The sequence below is a fragment of the Triturus cristatus genome, chromosome 11 (genome assembly GCF_964204655.1).
Source record: "Triturus cristatus chromosome 11, aTriCri1.1, whole genome shotgun sequence".
Lineage (NCBI taxonomy): Eukaryota > Metazoa > Chordata > Amphibia > Caudata > Salamandridae > Triturus > Triturus cristatus.
This window is the reverse complement of record NC_140594.1, coordinates 163,670,747-163,688,978: the sequence shown is the minus strand read 5'-3', so window position 1 is coordinate 163,688,978 and position 18,232 is coordinate 163,670,747. Positions and strand designations below refer to the sequence as shown.

The 18,232-nt window shown below is 44.9% G+C and overlaps 1 protein-coding gene across 1 annotated transcript in view; it reads left to right on the top strand.

Annotated features, from left to right (window-relative positions):
- CFAP251 (cilia and flagella associated protein 251) overlaps window positions 1–18,232 on the top strand; it is a 670,115-nt gene that overhangs the window by 183,257 nt on the left and 468,626 nt on the right. The window contains exons 9-10 of the mRNA XM_085633872.1: window positions 7,552–7,596; window positions 10,592–10,809. Of these exons, the coding sequence (XP_085489998.1) occupies window positions 7,552–7,596; window positions 10,592–10,809 (263 nt within the window). The remainder of the gene's footprint in view (window positions 1–7,551; window positions 7,597–10,591; window positions 10,810–18,232) is intronic.

Sequence of the window (18,232 nt, the reverse complement as noted above, 5' to 3'; positions counted from 1 at the left end):
CCAGGAAGTCCACCCAATTCTGTGTGCCCAGTTTGTGACTACCCCTGAACTTCTGTCTGTACTTTTCGGGTGTTAGTCCAAACTTTCTTATGAGCGCCAGTTTCATGGTGGGGTAGTGGGTCTGCTTATCCTCCTCGAGGGCCAATAATGCATCCCTACCAGCTGGAGGCATGTACTTGTACAATCCCCCTCCCCAGTACTTCTCTGGAACCCCATGGGCCCTTAACGAGACCTCATAGGCCGCTAGCCACTTGGCAATATCGTCGCCCACCCCATAGCTAGCTACTATGTCCTTTGGCAAGTAGGGTTTGGGTTCCCTGGTGTACTCTCGTTCTTCGCTGCCACCGTTAGGTACAGGGTGGGCCCCGATTCTCAGGATCTGAAGATCTATATCTTTCAGCCTTATCTCATGAGCCATCCTCTGTTCCGCTTTCTCTTTCTCCAGCCTTGCTAAGTCCCATGTGAGCTGCCTTTTCTCCCTCCGGTCTGTTAACTCCACTTCAGACAAGCCACCGCTAGAGGCACTGCTGCCCTTCCTGGAAAGTGTCCTGGGCCCCGCTGACAGGTTCCCCACCTCCGGTTGGTACAAACTAGCTCCCTCACTGTCGGGCTCTCTATCCCTGTCCTCCTCCTCAGCCTTGCTTTCTCGGCGTGCCTCCTCCCAAGCCCTTAAGCTGGTTTGGAGTGCACCCTTCTTTGCTCCTGGGGGACAATACACCCCCTCCCGCTGGCAAAACTCCCTGAGATGGGCCACAGTGTACGTTTCTAAATTCTCCAGTACAAACTCCATCTTGCCCACTCAGGTCAGAGGACAGTTATTTGCAGTAACAATGCAGGGGGGTACCTTTAATAATACCTCCTCCCACCACCAGAGTAAATTTGGAAAAAACAAAAACCCACAATTAGGAAGGCCGCTTTGAGAAAACTCCCGGTGTAGGCCTATGGACTACCCACAGTTATTGTTGAGTATACGTAGGCACAGCTCTATCCCACCACTGAACACCAATTAATGTTGGAAATACTCCACTCCCACACCGGAAGAGGTTGGTGGTAACGGGGTCTTTCCAGGACATACAGTGGTAGCTTGGCTCGAGTGGTCAGGAATCAGGCACCGTGCTAAGCATACGACATACCCATACAATAACCATGCGTGCATCCGTTCCAAAAACGACTCTACACCGTAAAAATTATGAAAATATCTTGCTTTATCTTCTTTTTCTCTTAGTTGCTGATTAGATAAATAATACACAATCACAATATACAAAGCTTTTTAAATAGAGCAGGTCAAATAAATACTGTCTTAATGATTCAATAAATAGGGGTGATCATAAATAAGGAAGGCATAAATATAAGTGCAATACATACAGGCAATTAAATATTCTGAGGCAATAAATACTGCAAACCAATAAATATTGTGCAACAATAAATACTGTGGAACAATAAATACAGTGAAGCAATAAATAGGTTAAATACAATAAATACAGTGCCCTCAATAAATAATTAAAAGCTGACAGTGACACTTATAGAATCAGATCACATTTGAGATTACTATGGGCTGATTTGGCCCAGTCACAGCTTGTGGGGATGTGGAAGGCTTGAGGGTGTCTACTCCCTGGCTTGGACAAGGTTGAGGCCTAAACTGAGGTAGATCAAGGGGGGAATACCAGAGACCTGGCTCTCTCACTCTACACAACCCCTCTAAATTAGTCTCAGCTCACCCCTGGCACAGTCCAGCTGGTTCCAGCACCTCTCTAACCCCTAGAGTAATCTCTTAGGATTCCACAGGGCCTTTGGCGCCCTCTATTCCACTTACTGCCCTTTTTCTGAAGTTCCGACGCCGCTGGAGTCGTGTCGACGCCGTGAGGCGGTTCCGGTTCGATGTCGGCGGCCTCGGCACAATGTCAGTTCTTGACGACGCCGGTAGGCGGTTCCGGTTCGATGTCGGCGGCCTCGGCTCGATCTCGACCTCCGATTCGATGACGTCGGGCAGACTTGGCTCGGTGTCGACTTCGGGCGGCTCCGGTCCGATGGCGACCTCAGTTTCGATGACGTCGGCCGGCCTTGGCTCGATGTCGACTTCCGGCGGCTCCGGAGTGCGATCTCCACTCCCGACCTCCGGTGCTCCTCTCCTCAGGTTCCGGCGACTCCGGAGTGCGACCTCCACTCCCGACCTCCGGCACGATTCTCTCAGGTTCCGGCGACTCCGGAGTGCGATCTCCACTCCCGACCTCCGGCACACTTCACCTCGGTCTCCGGCGACTCCGGAGGGCGGACTTCACTCCCCCGTCGACGCCGCTCACTCGACCTCGGGTGACTTCCTCCTCGACCTCTGGTACTCCTCACGACCTCCGTCGGCGCCCTCTCTCGACCTCTGGCGGCTCCGGGTACGACGTCTGCTTTTCCAGTCAGCGCCGCTTCTCCCCCTCGGGCTCCAGGTCTCCAGGCTACTCGACGTCGGACTCCAGGGAAACCAGTATCCAGGTCAGGATCTTGCTGTTCTTTGCTTCTAAGGCCTGTTCCTGCTGTCCAGGTCCTTAAGATGGTTTTTCTTGCTTCTTCCCACACAGGGCTCCAGGCTGGGCTCAGTCAGTAGGGACTAGTATCAAGGGTGGGTTTATGGACCCCACTCCAGGCACAAGTTTCCACCCCTGCTGCCTCACTCCTTCCTCCTTCAGGTTTCTGCTGCTCACTCTTCACCAGTCAGGTGCCAACTGCCAGCCCCAACTGCCAACTCTCTGTCTTAGCTTCCCAACATTCTAAACCGCCTCCAACTGTCACAGGGTTCTGGAATGTTCTGGAAGGTGCTAGTAGGTTCCAGTGGGTGCTGGTGATGTCACAGGTGGCCACCATTTTGTGCTCCAGGCCCTCAGACAGAAGTTCCAGGGGTAGATAAAATGGCTCCCTGAATCTGCAGCAACACTAAAAAGTCTGGTGGTTCCCAAAAAGGAAAAATTCAAACAGGGTTTGAGGCAAAAGTGGGACAAAATAAATAATGATGAGGAGGGACCACCCAAAGGGCTGACAGGTCTAACAATACCCTACATACTTGCTGTTGCCCAAATGTCTGCAGCCTCTTAACCCTTATTCTCTGCTGCTGTTTTCAGCATTTTCTGAATTCTCTCGTCACTGTTAATGATTTATGTCATCATGGATTTCAGCCTGTTTTCAAATGAATGATACTTTTTTATGGAGGGTTACAAACAAGCTATGACTATCCTAATTCCCTTAGTTAAGCTCTTTATGCCTGAGAGGTCCTCTTCAGTACTATCCCAGACACCACATCCTGGAAGAGACCATGCCCGTAGAGCTCCATGAACGTGTAGCCAAGGCCTTGCTCATCAGTGACACAACCTCACAGGCTAGCTGGGAGTTGGTGAAGACACTTTACTTCCTGAATTTATTGTTGGATAGTTTGGGCAAAGAGAGACTGGCTTAGGAGCTTTCCACCGTCTAAGAGGATGGGCATACTTTAAACAACAGTAAAGACTCCTGATTAGTTATCCAACACACCTTTGTGCTGAGCCTGTTGAATCAGGAGAAGTGAGCACCTTCCTGTCACTGCCTGGTCTTCACCAAGCTTCTGCTTTGTTGTTTTCTGCTCCGCTCATTCTCTACACCTTTGCTATGAAGGCCTCCAGGCCAAGACTCAACGGCGAGAGTACAGGGCTGCCATTTTGTTCTCATCCCAGGCCTAGATCTGGAGAAATTTTCATCTAGAACTCATAAAACAGGCAATGTCTAGACTTCACGCGGGGTTTTTACGTGGTCCAGAGCATGCGCATTGCTTCCAGCTCCCAAGACTTGCACTTAGACCATGGAAAACGGCAGATTAGCTGGGGCAGCTCAGGGGGCTCAAGAGATGGCAGCCACGTGAGGAGTGCAGTGAAAAAGTGCAGAAATGAAAATGTTGAGAAAAAACAATGGTCCTGGATCTTGCCTGTTCAAAGGAAAAGTAGTGATGACCCAGCACACATAGTGCCTTATATTAAGGTCAACATGTCATTTTTGGTGGAGCTGTGAGACACTGCTGCCTATTCAGAGTAGCACTACCCAACACTGGTGAGGAGAAGTAGGTAGGTTAACATTTCTAGAAGTTTTCTGGCACCTGGGAAGGGATGCAAATAAGGAATCTCCAAGAGTCATCACATGCATCAGAAAGAACTTAACTGTAGGTAACCCTGACTTGGTGAACCGGAGAAGAGGTTCTCAACTTGAACCTGAATACTTTTATATCTGTGCACAGCTCCTTCATATCTACGAATCACCTTGGGTGTGCACTATTAAAACTATTATGTAGCTTAATGTAGACCTTGACATTGAGTCTGCAGCCTGCGAGTCTTCTTCAACAGACATTCATTGCATTATATGTCTTTTCAGTACCCACATTTTTCCAACAAAAACTCTGCTCCACGCGAGCACACTCTTCGCTCTGAAATCCTTAGCTTGAGTCCATTCCAATATCGTGAGCTCATGTACAACTTTATAGCATAATTATTGTATTATGTTTTACATTGTTATTTCTCCCTTTTGTTTTTAAAATTGTTTTAATTGGTTTTTCTTACATATACTCATATAACAAAACCTTCCATTTTAGCTGCACTTATTCACATGACAAAAAACTTAAGTTTACGCATGTTCATTTCTGTCCTTTTAATGTTTACCCTCTTTCTTATCATTTATAACAGACACGCACGTCTTGTCACATTTCCCGCCTTCCCTTTGCACCTAGCAATATGGAGTTCAGTCTTGTTATAACTATGATTCAAGGTTCTTTAGGTTTGAGTGTTTTGCTGTATTGCCCTTTTTATGTTTCCCTTTTCTTATCTGACGAGGTTCACTTAAAAAAGCATAGGGGCCGATTACAATGTCGGTTGGAAAGCATTCCAATCAACTCTGTTTCGGAATTGTTTCTGACTGACCGATTACGATGTTTCCGAACACCATTCAGTCGGACTCCCATTGACTTCAATGGGAGCCTGTGTTCCGACTGACAACACATGCTCCTAATGAAAGAATGGGTTGGCACAGAAAATCTTGCACCCTGTGACGGGAGCCCAATGGGGCATGCCACACTGTGCACCCCACAGGCCCCAACTGGAGTAATCTGAGTGAAAGTAGCGCTTGATACAGGCACGCAAAGTCAGATTCTGACAATCGATCCGTGTCGGACGGACCGATTCAGAAAGGCTGTCCGAATCTGACATCGTAATCGCTTGGTCAGGAACGCAGCCCGTAGAGATGTACGGGTCAGCTTCGACCGACTCAGTGTCTCTGAATGCCGTTCGGACGCGAGTCGGAACCAAGTCTAGCAGTCCGAATTTTTTCTGACCATCGTAATCGGTCGGTCGGAAATGTTTCCGAGTCGGTCAGAAACAAGGCTTACGAATCGTATTCGGACGAACCGAATGCCGTTTGGAGCCTTTTCGACTGACATCGTAAATGCCCCCTTAGTCTTAGGCGACATTCTAACACCTCGTAAATTGTGCTCAAGTAATAAAGTGCTAGAGACCATGTTTTTTTTAAAGTTATGTTTGACGTTGATGATTTGGAGGGGCAGTTTCTCCATTGCAAGATTTTCCCAAACAATTGTACTATCAATGGGATGGTTCTTGTTTCACGTTCTTGCTAACATCTTTCTTGCTTTTACTAAGAGCAGGGTTAATATTTCTCCAATAGTGTTTGCGATATATTCCACCCATTTGGGCGTACTCCCAGTTTTTATGTTTCTGGCTTCTTCTGGTATGGGGTACCCCACAGTACCCTTTATAGAAAGCTAGTATGTCCTGCCAGAAGCTTGCGATCAATGGCGTGTCTCCCATGTCCCTTATCACTTCCAACAGCTAGTTGATGCCCTCAGGAATAGATGGCTAATCCTATCCTGTGTTATATACCACCCAATTATAATTCTGATATTTAGTTCTCAGTGTTTGAATTAATTTATTATATTTTACTACATCTTTCCACAGTCTGTCAAGTTTCCTCTGAGGTATCTTTGCCTGTGATTTTTCCCCATTTTTCCACAGATTTCCATTTGTAGATAGTGGGCGGAGTTGTTAGTCTTGTGTCTGGTGAGGATATGATTCCATTGGTTCCAGAGAATCCCCTCACTGTATCACAAAGGGTGTTTTCTGTCTGGTTGTAGCTTTCCTGTTAGGGACTTGCATTGATAATACCTAAACCTTTCATCTTCTGGGAAATATTAGGTTTTCTTACAATTTTCAAATGATCTTACTTACCTCTTGGCAAAGAGATCCTCTACTCTAACCTTCCTAGCAAAGGCTACTATCTCACAAGTCGGGTTTTTAGTCTCAAAACTCTTTTGTAAATTGAAGCAGTGTTGGGGTGGTCCTGAGGGATACAGGGATGTTGTTCCAGATCCAGGGTGCATAGGCGAAAAAGGGGTGTTGCCTTGTTTTTTCTTTTTTTACACTTCTTAGTCTCAGTCTGATAGTGTCCTGGCTCCGGACGTGCCAGAAAGATGAACTTGTCCGCAAGATAAGCGGGGTACTGTTCATGACAGTGTGGTAAATGATGTAGCTGGTTTTGAAGATAGTACTGGCTGGCAAGGGGAGCCAATGGAGTTTTTCATCAGAATGGGGTGATGTGATCATATTTCTTCAGGCCCTGGATGACACATGCTATGGTGTGTAGGATGCAATGCTTAATTTGAGCTGGTGGTTTCCGGTGCTCGGCACCGGCACTTAATTCTTAGCACCTCCGCTTGTGACAGCCTACCACATGGTGGCGCTGTCTGCCAGATTTGGGTATGAGCACAACAACAGCTATTTATTAATTTAATCTGCATTAACAATCACTTATACATGCCACTCAAGCCATTCTTATAGCTTTGGGAGCCTTGAATAGTATGAATTGTTAGACTTGTAGGAATGTGATGGTAAGTAGTGGTGTTACTGTAATTGGCAGCACTGGCAGGGGCAATGGATGTGCAAGCTGCTGTGTCCTCTTGACGAGCGCCCTAGCACTTGTTTTACAAATCAACCACTGGTAGGATGCCCTACGGGGTGCCAGTGTGGAGTCTGAGAGGTCATTACCCCATCCAGATGCAAGAGCAGGAGGTTTAGGACAGCAGTTCTGATGTCGCTTTCTGGTAGAAATGGTTTTACATACTTTAGAAGAGAGAGCTGGTACCACACTGTCTTTGTGTATTTTGGCAGTGTATTCATTGAGGGGGAGGTTGGTGTCCAGGGTGAATCCAAGTGACATGGAGTTCGGTCAGAGTTGGAGTTTGAAGCAATCAGGATTCCTGTAAGTGAGCCAGGTTTGTACTGTTTCTTGTTTGTTGTTCATTGCAAAGTATGATGTATGAGAATAGTATGTCTTTCATTTGTGTATGTGTTTGCCTAGGACTTGCACTGTTGCAGTAATTGCTGTGAATTGAAGCAATGGCAGTTGCTGAGTATGCACTGGACCGGAGAGGAAAAGCTGGATTTGCATCTGACCAAGTAGATTTTACTGTTTCACCTAAGTGGAGGTGATACTTTAGTATTGACTGATATGACATAACATTAACCACATCATATTTATTTACAGGAAGATACACATTTGGAATACAGTGCTCCGTCGCTAACAAACACAGTGAGTATACACATATCTAATGCTGTTTTTAAGAAAAGAAAAAAATCACGCAGGTAATTACCATGGGATTTTCATTACCATATGTCTGTGTGTCCTGACTCCGTTGTTGCAGCATCTCCCACTTGGACAAGATCCACTGTCGAAGTCGTTACGACATTTTTCAAGGAAAAGTATCAGCTACTTCCTCATGAATTGATATTCCAGAATGGTGCCTACCATATAAATCTACGCTAAATCCTATGCATTCTTTTTTAATTTGGCAAACCCACCTGTGTGTACCTTAATAATCATTTAGAAATCATATGAATAGTTTTAAAATGCTTGGAAGGGATTTTATATTTCAGAAGGAAGGAAGTGCCAGTTTTTGCAGGTCTTTTCATTTTTATGTGTTGAGTTTGATAGAAAAATGCCTGCCATGTTGGTAAAATACTGGCCATGCGCAAACCTGCCTGTCAAATGTGATTTGGCTTATAATCTATCTGCATTTACGCCGAGCTGTGGACAGCTCAGCTTGAAGCATGCAGCAGTGGGTGCTCGACTCTGGTTCTAAGCTATGCTGTATGTAGCTCTTGGTTTCGTTATTGCATTGTATTGTTTTGTAACTGCATTTTTATATAGCACTTACTACCCCTGGTGAGGGTTTGAAGTGCTTTATGGCGGGTGAAATGCTACTCTGTAACCAAAGTTAGTGGTTCAGCCAATGGTTATGATTTATTGTTTTAAATGTGTTGGTTATTTTTGCAGCATGCTACAGAGGGCTTGATTTAGATCTTGGCGGACAGGTTATTCCTTCACAGCGGTGACAGATATCCATCCACCCAGAGGTGCAACTAGACCCAAATTTCGGGGGGGGGGGGCCTAAGAGAGAAATTCTTCAAGCAATATGGCAATATGCAGAGTGGAGCTGCAGGGGCTCTAAGAAGGGGTGAAAAAACAACAAAGCCTCATTAACAAGCAAATGGTCTTTTAAAGACCTGTGAAGTGCTCGGGTGCGGCTGCGTGTGTGCCCGGGAAGCTGTCTCAGCCCGGGCAGACCCACACGACGGGAGGGGCTGAAGCCCTTTGAGCCCAATGGACGTTGCGCGCCTGCCTCCACCAGAATATAAATCTCATAGGATACAATGGGATTCATATTTCGGCGGACGAGATATCTGTCACCGTTGTGACGGAGTAACCCGTCCGCCAAGATCTAAATCAGGCCCTGAGTTAGTATACACACTGTGCACAGCACGGTTTTGTGGGAGTAGTGGCTCAGCACTCCTCTGCACCGCTGTGACATGGGAATTCTGCGATGCCTTTCTAGCTCTCAGCATAAACCTTCTTTACTTTTATCAATCATATGGCCCAGAAATGTGTTCAAGTCTCCTTTCATACAAGAAGTAGAGAATTTATAAGGGCACACCATGCAAGAGGGAGCTGTCATGGCCCATAAGTGTTTAGGAGGACTGTATCCACCTTTGAAGCTTCCAACAAGAATAACAAATACATACATGCATTTCTATATCTGCCACCTGGGTGTATTACGGTTGTGATTTCATTTAATTAAGTCGTTGGATCGCAAACCTGCCAGACCACCTGTTCAATGCACAGTCAGCACTGGCTCCTCTGCCGTTGACTGCCTTTGTTAGACATAGTTCATATAAGAAGAAAATAGCACACCTTGTCTTCTGAACTTACTTTTGTACTTAAACCATTTACATTTAATAAGGCTGCGTTAGCATCCCCAGGAGCTCATGCTCACCGATTTACCTTGCGCGTGAAAGTACAAACCTCTAAACGTCCTACCACTCCTGCAATCCAGGTATCTTTCAGGTCCTTCTATCTCATGAGAAGTGTGGCCAGTCATGGCTTTCTTTAATCTGGCAGCGTAAATGAGTAGTAAGGTTTTTATTTTAGAGTTCAGGGAAGAGTAGCACTAAGGGGAAGTTGGGGATTTTATGGTCTAGGGTAGCAGGAGATTTTTAGGTCTAGGGAAGGGTAGCACTAAGGGATAGTTAGGTGATTATAAGATTACGGCAAGGGTAGCAATAAGAGCTAGTTCTGGGTTTTTTGGGTTCAGGGATGGTTGGTGTAAAAGGGTAGTAAGAGGTTAGGGTATATGGGAGATTAGCAATAATGTTTTTTTAGTGTTTATGGAAGGGTAGCCGTAAGGTGAAGAGAGGTGTTTTTATGTTTCGGAAGGGGCAGCGTTAAGGGATAGGAAATGGGTTTTAGGATTCAGGGAAGAGTAGTGCTAAGAGGTACACTGTGGGGTTGGCAGTTTTTCAGGGGTTGGTAGTGTTATGGGACAGTTAGGGGCTTTTAGGGTTAGGGAAGGATAGCATTAAGGTGTAGTAAGGGGTTTTTATGGTCCAGGGAAGGATAACATTAAGAAGTTCGGAGTTTTAAGTTTTCAGTGACTGGAAGCGTTAAGGGGGACTATTGGGTATATTAGGGTACAGTTAGATAAATTAAAGAGTGCATGTACTAAAAACGACTTAAAATTCGACAGTTATGGAATTGTTATATGTAATAATGAAGTACACAACATTATCACCTTGACAGTTTAAATTTGGCTTTACTATGCTTGACATTTTAAAAGTCAATTTTAATTACATACAACACATAGTACCGGAATTCCTTTCCTGTCATGTGTGATGGAGTTTATTAAACCAGAGTTTAAACCATAGCTATAGACCCTATTTTGTGCTGCATTAAAAAAACGAACTCTCCCTTTTCTTACTTTGAAAGTTGAATGTTAAACTTTTAATCTGATTTTCATCTTTAATGAACAATTTCACAGCTGCACGGCGTGACAACAAAGCGCCATTATTATTTAATAGACTCATGAAGTAATGTGCGCAGCGTTACAAAAGGGCTTCCCGCTTCCCGCGCTGACATCCGAGATTATGGAGTAAAAGGCGCGGGAGTGTTTTCATTTGTTTCGACGGAGCTCTTGTGGGTTTTCGCGAGGCCTGAAAGAACCGCACCTCATGAGCTTTCTTTCACTTTGCAGACTTTCAACAAGGCCGTGGGCGCGTTCAGTCAGTCGGTGTTTTACCTCGAGACCTTAAAAGCCCTGACGGCCACCGCTGCGGGGAAGCTCGTGGTGTGGGACACCATCGGCCCCAAGTCCTTCGCGCCGGACCCTTCGCTGCGGCCGCACCAGAAGCGCGCGCTGAAGCTGATGCCCGTGCAGGAGGAGGCCATCACCGTGCTCACCGTCTTCGACAGGTAACGAGCCTCTCGGCGCAATTACAACATCCCTTCACAAAGAGCCTTTCTGCCTTAAAGGGAAGAAGAAGAATACAAAAAACGTAAAAGCCTCATATAATGGCAGGTAATTACCAGTTGCTAAGAAATTATGAAAATTAGGTTATCTTTTCCCCCCGTTCATTTTACTATTAAGCTGAGGAAAGAATTGTCTTCAGGCCTCATTCTGATCGGAGCGGTAACTGAAATCGGCCGCGAATTCTATTTGTGCCCTAATTCAGATCGCTGGTTGCTTGTAAATTGTTCTCAGTTGCGGTTTTCTTTGCCTTTTGAAATTGCTCAGGGAGTTCATTAGATTTGTATGGCCGAATGTGCCTAAAGCTGAATGCCATGTCGTAGAACCGGCCCCAAACAGTCACCACGCTATTCTCTATTGGTCATAGAGAATCCTGTATTTAGGTGTAAAAAAAACACCAACCCGATACCATGTAGTAACTGTATATCTCCGGCGATTTTTTTTGTGCCAGATTTCTTTACCCCAGATTTCTTTACCCCCCTTATCCCCCACCCCCTCTTTAGAGTGAGGATTCTGGTGTCTCGATTGTTTATTATGATATATTCAAAAATGGTCCTATCTGACAATCCAGACAAGTTAAATTAATTAACGTAACCTCCGGGCTTTAAGTGGGATGAAAAAACTAAGGGGTCTCTCAAAGGGACGTGGCCTATATAATTAAGGGCGTGGCTTAAAACATATAGGGTAAACATCTGTGCTTAGAATAGCGTGTCAGGACTATTGGCTTTGTCAATGCTTGTTAGTTGCATAAAATAAATAAGCAGCAGCTATAGCTTGTATATAATATTGAAAAAGCTTCCACTTAAAGCCCTGGTGACACCACCACAATGTTGCTGCTCCTGAATTTCAAAAAGCGAAGGGAAAGTCAGAGAGAAAAATTACTCTATCCTTTCCCTTTTCACTCATTCTTATTCTCTTAGCGGGACAGTGGATAGGGGGACAGCCAAACATACATAATGTGTAACTGTATTGTCAACAAACACAGCCAGTTTGGGCTGCCACCCTGTAACGACAAAGCGTTGATGACTATATGTGTAAAAATCAATAAAAATATGTTGAAATAAAAAAGGATTTCCCTTCCCCTACAACGCTCACCTGGTATGACGTCATGCCGTAACTTCTCCACTAGTGAGAAGTGAGCAGTGTGAGCACGCTCACATCAATGTGCTTGCTGTCACTGCAGTCCGGAAAAAAAACGGACCGCCTGTGCCAGAGCACAAAGCAGAGCCTGATAGAGACCTGTTTCGAGGCCCCCTTTAAAAAACCTGCCGGTGCTCAGCACCGGTGAGACCGGCCCACTTAAAGCCCTGCGTATCCTATCACAATACAATTACACCAATACATAGGAAAGAGATAAATCCCATTTCTTAGAAGGGAAGAGTAGACACGAAATTACAACATCACAGAAAGAAATGTAAAACAGATGCAAAAAATTAATTGTATCAGAAATTAATAGTATACATACATTATTTACATACAAATGGTTGCTCCATTCAGTACATAAGGTGCTCAGAAAAAGTACACATGCGAAGATTAACGAAAAACCCATAACATCGTCATTAACATTTGAAACAGAGCCTCTCTGTATATCCAATCCAACAATTCGATTCTATTCCACTCTAAAGAGGTAATTGCTTGGGTCAATGTTGCTTCCCTGTGGACAGTCTATCCAATCCAGGCTGTAAAAGTCGGGAATTGTCAAAGTTTCCACCCGAAAATTGAAGATTAAGGCCAGCTAGGACCTTAAATACGGGTCTTCATCAGGACAAGGTAAACCATGAAAAGGGAGGAAGCTAAGAAAGGGAAAGGAATATATGCCTCATTAAAATATTAAACGTGTTTGTAAGGATAGAAACAGACTCTCTCCCTAATGCGTGAAAAACCTGTAGTCATATAACCTTCCGTGTGTGGACTGATAAATGGATCCTAACGAAGGCCAACTGGTTTATCGTCTGAAGGGAAGCTCTACTATCACTAAAAACCACACGAAACCACCATTATTTGTGGGATCACAACATGGCGGCACTAACTCTATGAAAGCGTTCATAACAAAAGAGCTCACCACACATACTGAGTCTCCAAAGAGTGAGAAAACAACCTCAAGTGCATAAATCTTGGTCTGCACTATAAGAAAAAGTACATCTGTGTGCGTCATTGTGTGTTTGAGTTCAGTAAAAAACTATAATACGTATTAATAAAAATGCAGGAGAAGATTTTTACTCACCAAACAACCAGAACTAATCAATTTGGTTGAAGTTGGGAGAGTCCCTCATCAATGGATCGGCTCTGAAAAAGGGCCAGAAAGGTAAATTATCGCTATTAACTGGGGTTGAAAGAAAACAAGAGAGCGCCTCATGGTAGCTCAGCGACTCACCTCTCATGTTACAAAGTAAAAAGGCTCCCTTATGTTTCACAGATAACAAGATTTTTTGTATGTATCACACTATACCAGTATCCTTTAGCTCCAAGGTTAACCCCATTAGTTTGTAATTGTTTGTTTATTAAGCAGGTTAAAGCAAAGCTCCAATTCCTTTCTAAATGATGTCTTCGTAACCCGGGTAATCTACGTTTTCCTTGATGACTCTTGGAGAAAAAAATGCTTTTGAAAATCCTCCTGTATAGCGGCAGTGCCAGTGCAATGTCCCTGTGTTGTCTCAGAGGAGAGGATCCAACAATATAGGTAGGTGTGACTGGGATCCTCACTCCAATAGAGACTAGGAAGTAAAATACCTGCCCAGTCACACATAGATAGGAATAGGTGTGACCAGTCAGGAAAGGGAACCAGCCTCACAGACCCCCAGAAGAATAGATGATAGGGAACAGAGTGAGATTCTTGGCATGAGATTCGCAAGGTAAGGTGCAGCAACAGAAGGGATGGGAGCTTGGAAAACCTAGAAGTTTGTTGTTGTAGGTAAAAGTAACTTCTGTAGTCCACGATACTAACTACGAATAACTAATTATGAATATACAAGGCAATGAGTCTGTCACAGTCGGGGCGTAGCCTAGTCGGTGAGATTCGTGGGTGTGAATCTCAATTTTCCCAAACTAAAAAAGCACTGGACCACGGGGTGAAAGGTTGAGATGACCAAGGTTCGGGATGGACTGTTCCCATGAGGATCAGGGTCAGTACAGATTTGGCTTAGGGAGGCCTCTGGGGGTGATTTAGAGTTTGGCGAACTGGGTACTCCATTGCAGTGTTTTTTTTTTGTGGTGTTTTTTTTTTGTTAAGTCCTCATAAGCCTCTTTAGTAGGAAGAAAAAACAATGACGTTCTTCCACTTTGCGCATCCTGATGGTCACCTAGACGCCTGTGCCCTCATGCATTTGGCAGTGCGGGTAGGTATGGATAGAAATAGGGAGGGGGGGGGTCATGTGTGTTTGTCTGCTTTCTCCCTCTCACTTTCCACCAGGCAGAACAAAACCACAAATACCAAAACCCAGATGCCAAGCGAGGCTGGTAAGGCGTAATCATCGGACCGCTAGGAAACTACCTATTATTGTTTAGATTGTCACACCATTCAATGAAAGGGAGCCACAAACTAACATCTCTAGTACTCTTCCCATCTAAGGTGGCTATATATTTAGCCAAGTTCAACAAATCATCCAAATTTGGAGAGAGAGGAGACACCCATAATTTACAGATTTCCCTGCGCGCAAGCAATGCATTGTAAAAGATAAGTCTCGCCTGACCTTTAGTAGGTTTTACTTCAGGCACCAACTGACCAAAAATAACAAGTAAAACGCTTACCTTAACTTGCAGCTTAAGCATTTGAGACAGCGCCCCACTCACTTCACTCCAATAAGTTTGCAGTTTTACACATTCTAAAAACATGTGAACATCATCCGCCTTCGTTTTACCGCATTTTGGGCAAGGGACTACACCTCTCCTCCCAAACTTTGACAGCTTCAAGGGTGACCAATATGCTCTATGAATGGAAAAGAGATGATTTCTCCTCAGATGCGCAGGCTTAACCGATTTAAAAAGCATAGTCATAGATACTTGCCAATATTACTATACTATACTATACTAGATATACTTGCCAAACTCCATTGCAGTATTGTCAAACTCAAGGTCTGTCTGTCTGATTTTGAATCTGGCTGACTATATGTTTTCTTTGTCAGAGTAAAATTTCCTCCATCAGTATAAAAATAACTCCGATGTCTTTACGAAGGGCCGTCGGAAGTAAGCCATCCGACCTTCCTTCCTCCCTCTTTACATTGAACTGTCAGATTTTTTTTAACTGTTTGTCACAGCCAGGTATATCCTGGCAATGAGGGGCATAAAAGAAAAAAAAAAACAGACCCTCAGAGAAGACTCCGATTGCATACGCTTATTTGTATTTTATTTTTGAAAGATAAACTTTCTCCTTGGGAGTTTCGTTGTGACAAATAAAAAAAGTTGGAAAAGTTTGATGCCAGTGGTCATGGGTGATTGAGCCGTTTGTCAAACTTTTCCTACATTGATAGGAACCACCATCACTGTGAGCCCTGCTGATGCATAAAGATGTTTGCAGGGCTTTTAGACATCTCTAAATTTGGTGGGTAGAGTTGACACAAAGTCCTCCGTCATTCTGTCTGCATTTTCTGCATCTGCTAAACACCAAATCATGCCCTTTGTCTAGAGTGGCACAGTGGGCGATAAACAATGGGTTAGAATGTTGCCCTGAGCAATTGCCAGTGGGTAGACTACTTGCAAGCATTCGTCTGATCACCTTATGGGTGTTTGATTGTCGGTAGTATGCCTGGAAACCTGAGACTGATGCAGCTTTCCAAGCCTACTACTGCCAATGTTTGTGAATTCCCAAATTTAGTACGTTTGCAAGGAGTACTCATATGGGTGCAGTTTTACTACTTTTTTGGGTAAACCGGTCACAATATATATATCATGTGATCAAGGCCTGCACAGGCCGAAACGCGTCATGGCGGCACAGCTCGCAAAGCATTAAAAATGTGTACAAAATAAGGAGTCCGTTCTTGTTTCTGGTTTCTTAAGAATTGAACTGTGAAAGAAAAGGAGTTTCTTTGATATATATATATATATATATATGTGTCTATATATGTGTGTGTGTGTATATATATGTGTGTATATATATGTATATATGCGTATATATGTGTATATATATATATATGTGTGTATATGTATATATGTGTGTATATATATGTGTGTGTATATGTATATATGTGTATATATATGTGTGCGTATATATATGTATATACATATATTTATGTATATATATGTGCCCGGAATCTTGCCAAGCCTGCAAAGTGAAGCAGCAGTTGGGGATTTATGGACAACACGCACTCCGAGGCCCATCGAACGGCTTTGAATTGGAACCAGCCTTATTAAAGTGCACCCATCAAGGGAAGATTTTTTGACACGTACTACAAATCTCACAAGACATTGCGTTCCAACTCATTGGAGTAGCCAATCTGGCGTGGCTTGGACGGTAGAGCTGATGGCTGCCTGATCCTGCTGCTCCGCTGGAACGGAGAATACTCAAAATACTCCAACAACTATTGACGAAAAAGAACCAGCATTAGAAAATTGGACGTCGGAAGTGCCAGACCCAGAGGTGCTACCCTCTCCGAGGGCCTAGATACCAACAGAAACGAGAAAAAAACATGCTTAGGAAGAGGTGCAAGAAGGGACGCGAGGGGTAAATTGGCGGCATCCCAGCCCGCTGCAGAATCGAAACCAACCATGAAAGCGGGTGCGGCACCGGTGTGAGATGCAACGGTGATCTCCTAACCCCAATGACAGCAGGTACCAACAATGGTAGATAGAAACTCTGAGGAACGCAGGTGACAAAGCGTACATAGCAACAGGGGGCTGGAGTGAGAGGGCGCAAGGGCAAAAGTAACGGCAACAGCAGCAGATAGCAAGGCGCTCGCAACACATGAAACCCGGCGCTGCGAGACCCCACACTGAAGACAGGACTTTCAGGAGCAGAAGTGGGCGTCTCATGACCCCTTAAGAGATAATAAGGGAATAAGGAAATAAATAAAACTAAAGACGATAAGCGCGCTGTCCCATCGAAACTGAAACTGTAAGGAGCTCAGAACAGACCTCTAGTAATGGCAGCCGAAGCAACAGGACCGCAACACGACGGCGTAGAATACCTAGGCAAGCAGGACGGGACACTATGCGACAAGGAGTAGGCAACAGGAAGACAAGAGTCTCTGAAGGAACAAGTACCGGCAATACGACACTCGGAGCTACGTCGCGTCGCTATTGAAGGCTCTGCTGAGGTGTCCGAACGCTAGAGAAATCTCGCCCCTTCAGTGGCAGCTGGTGTTTTACCGGAGAGGGCAAGCCCTCCAAATTAAATGAAACTAAGCAAAACTCTTGCAATAAAATTTCAACAAACACACAGAGGAGTGCTACATGGAGGCTCATAACGAACCTCTCTGCAGAGCGAAACCGAAACCGGATCAATGAGTCAACCTTGCACACACTTCAAAATGGCGACTGCCCCAACAAAGGCTTAAGGGGAAGATACAGGCACTGCGCCGAAAGGCCTCCTTGCACCACTGGATCGCCCGCACACATTAAGGAACGTAACCCAAACCAAGCAACGCAGCTTGCCCTGGTAGAGAAAAACTCAGTGTGGGATACCAGCGAGCGATAACCCAGGACTGCATAAACCCCGGCACCACCAAGCAGGGATAGACACTACCCATCTGAACTCTGAGGTACCCTGTCTTTATAGGAACGTTCACAGCAGGGGGATCAAAAGCTGGGAGTGGGAGCGAGTGAAAAGGATAGTGTGCTATCCACAGCTGTAGCAGATACAAGGTGGTCACAGTGCTCTGGCTACATACAGCCTCTTCTCTCATCTCGCACTAGACCACAGGAACCCGGTGAGCCAACTGTAGTGGATGTGGAAGACGGCGCCAGGACTATCAGATCTGCAGCACTCCAGGTGACAGACCCCCACAGGAAGCTACTAGAAAAAGGGAAACAAACAAACCAATATAGGTAGCAGCTGAGATAGTGAGAGGGGTCAAGGAGACAAGCAAGGCAAACAAGCAAACATGGCGGACAGAGAATCGAGACTACAACAACAACTAAAGAATAGCAAAGGTGAGCCAGCGATATCTGACTCCCGATCAAACAAAAGCCAGACATCAACAGCACCGTAGAAATGATCCTAAAAAAGCTAGCCGATGTTCACGACTTTGCAAAAACCACAAAGCACACCACGGACGCGATTCAACTTGAGATCGCAGCGGTCAGAGTGGACCTGAACTCAGTGAACATCAGACTCGCAGCAGCTGAACAAAGGATCAGTGATGTAGAGGACTCTACCACAGCTCAAGTAAGGAGATGAAAGTAATATCCAAAATTACAGCATCCCTCCTGAAACAG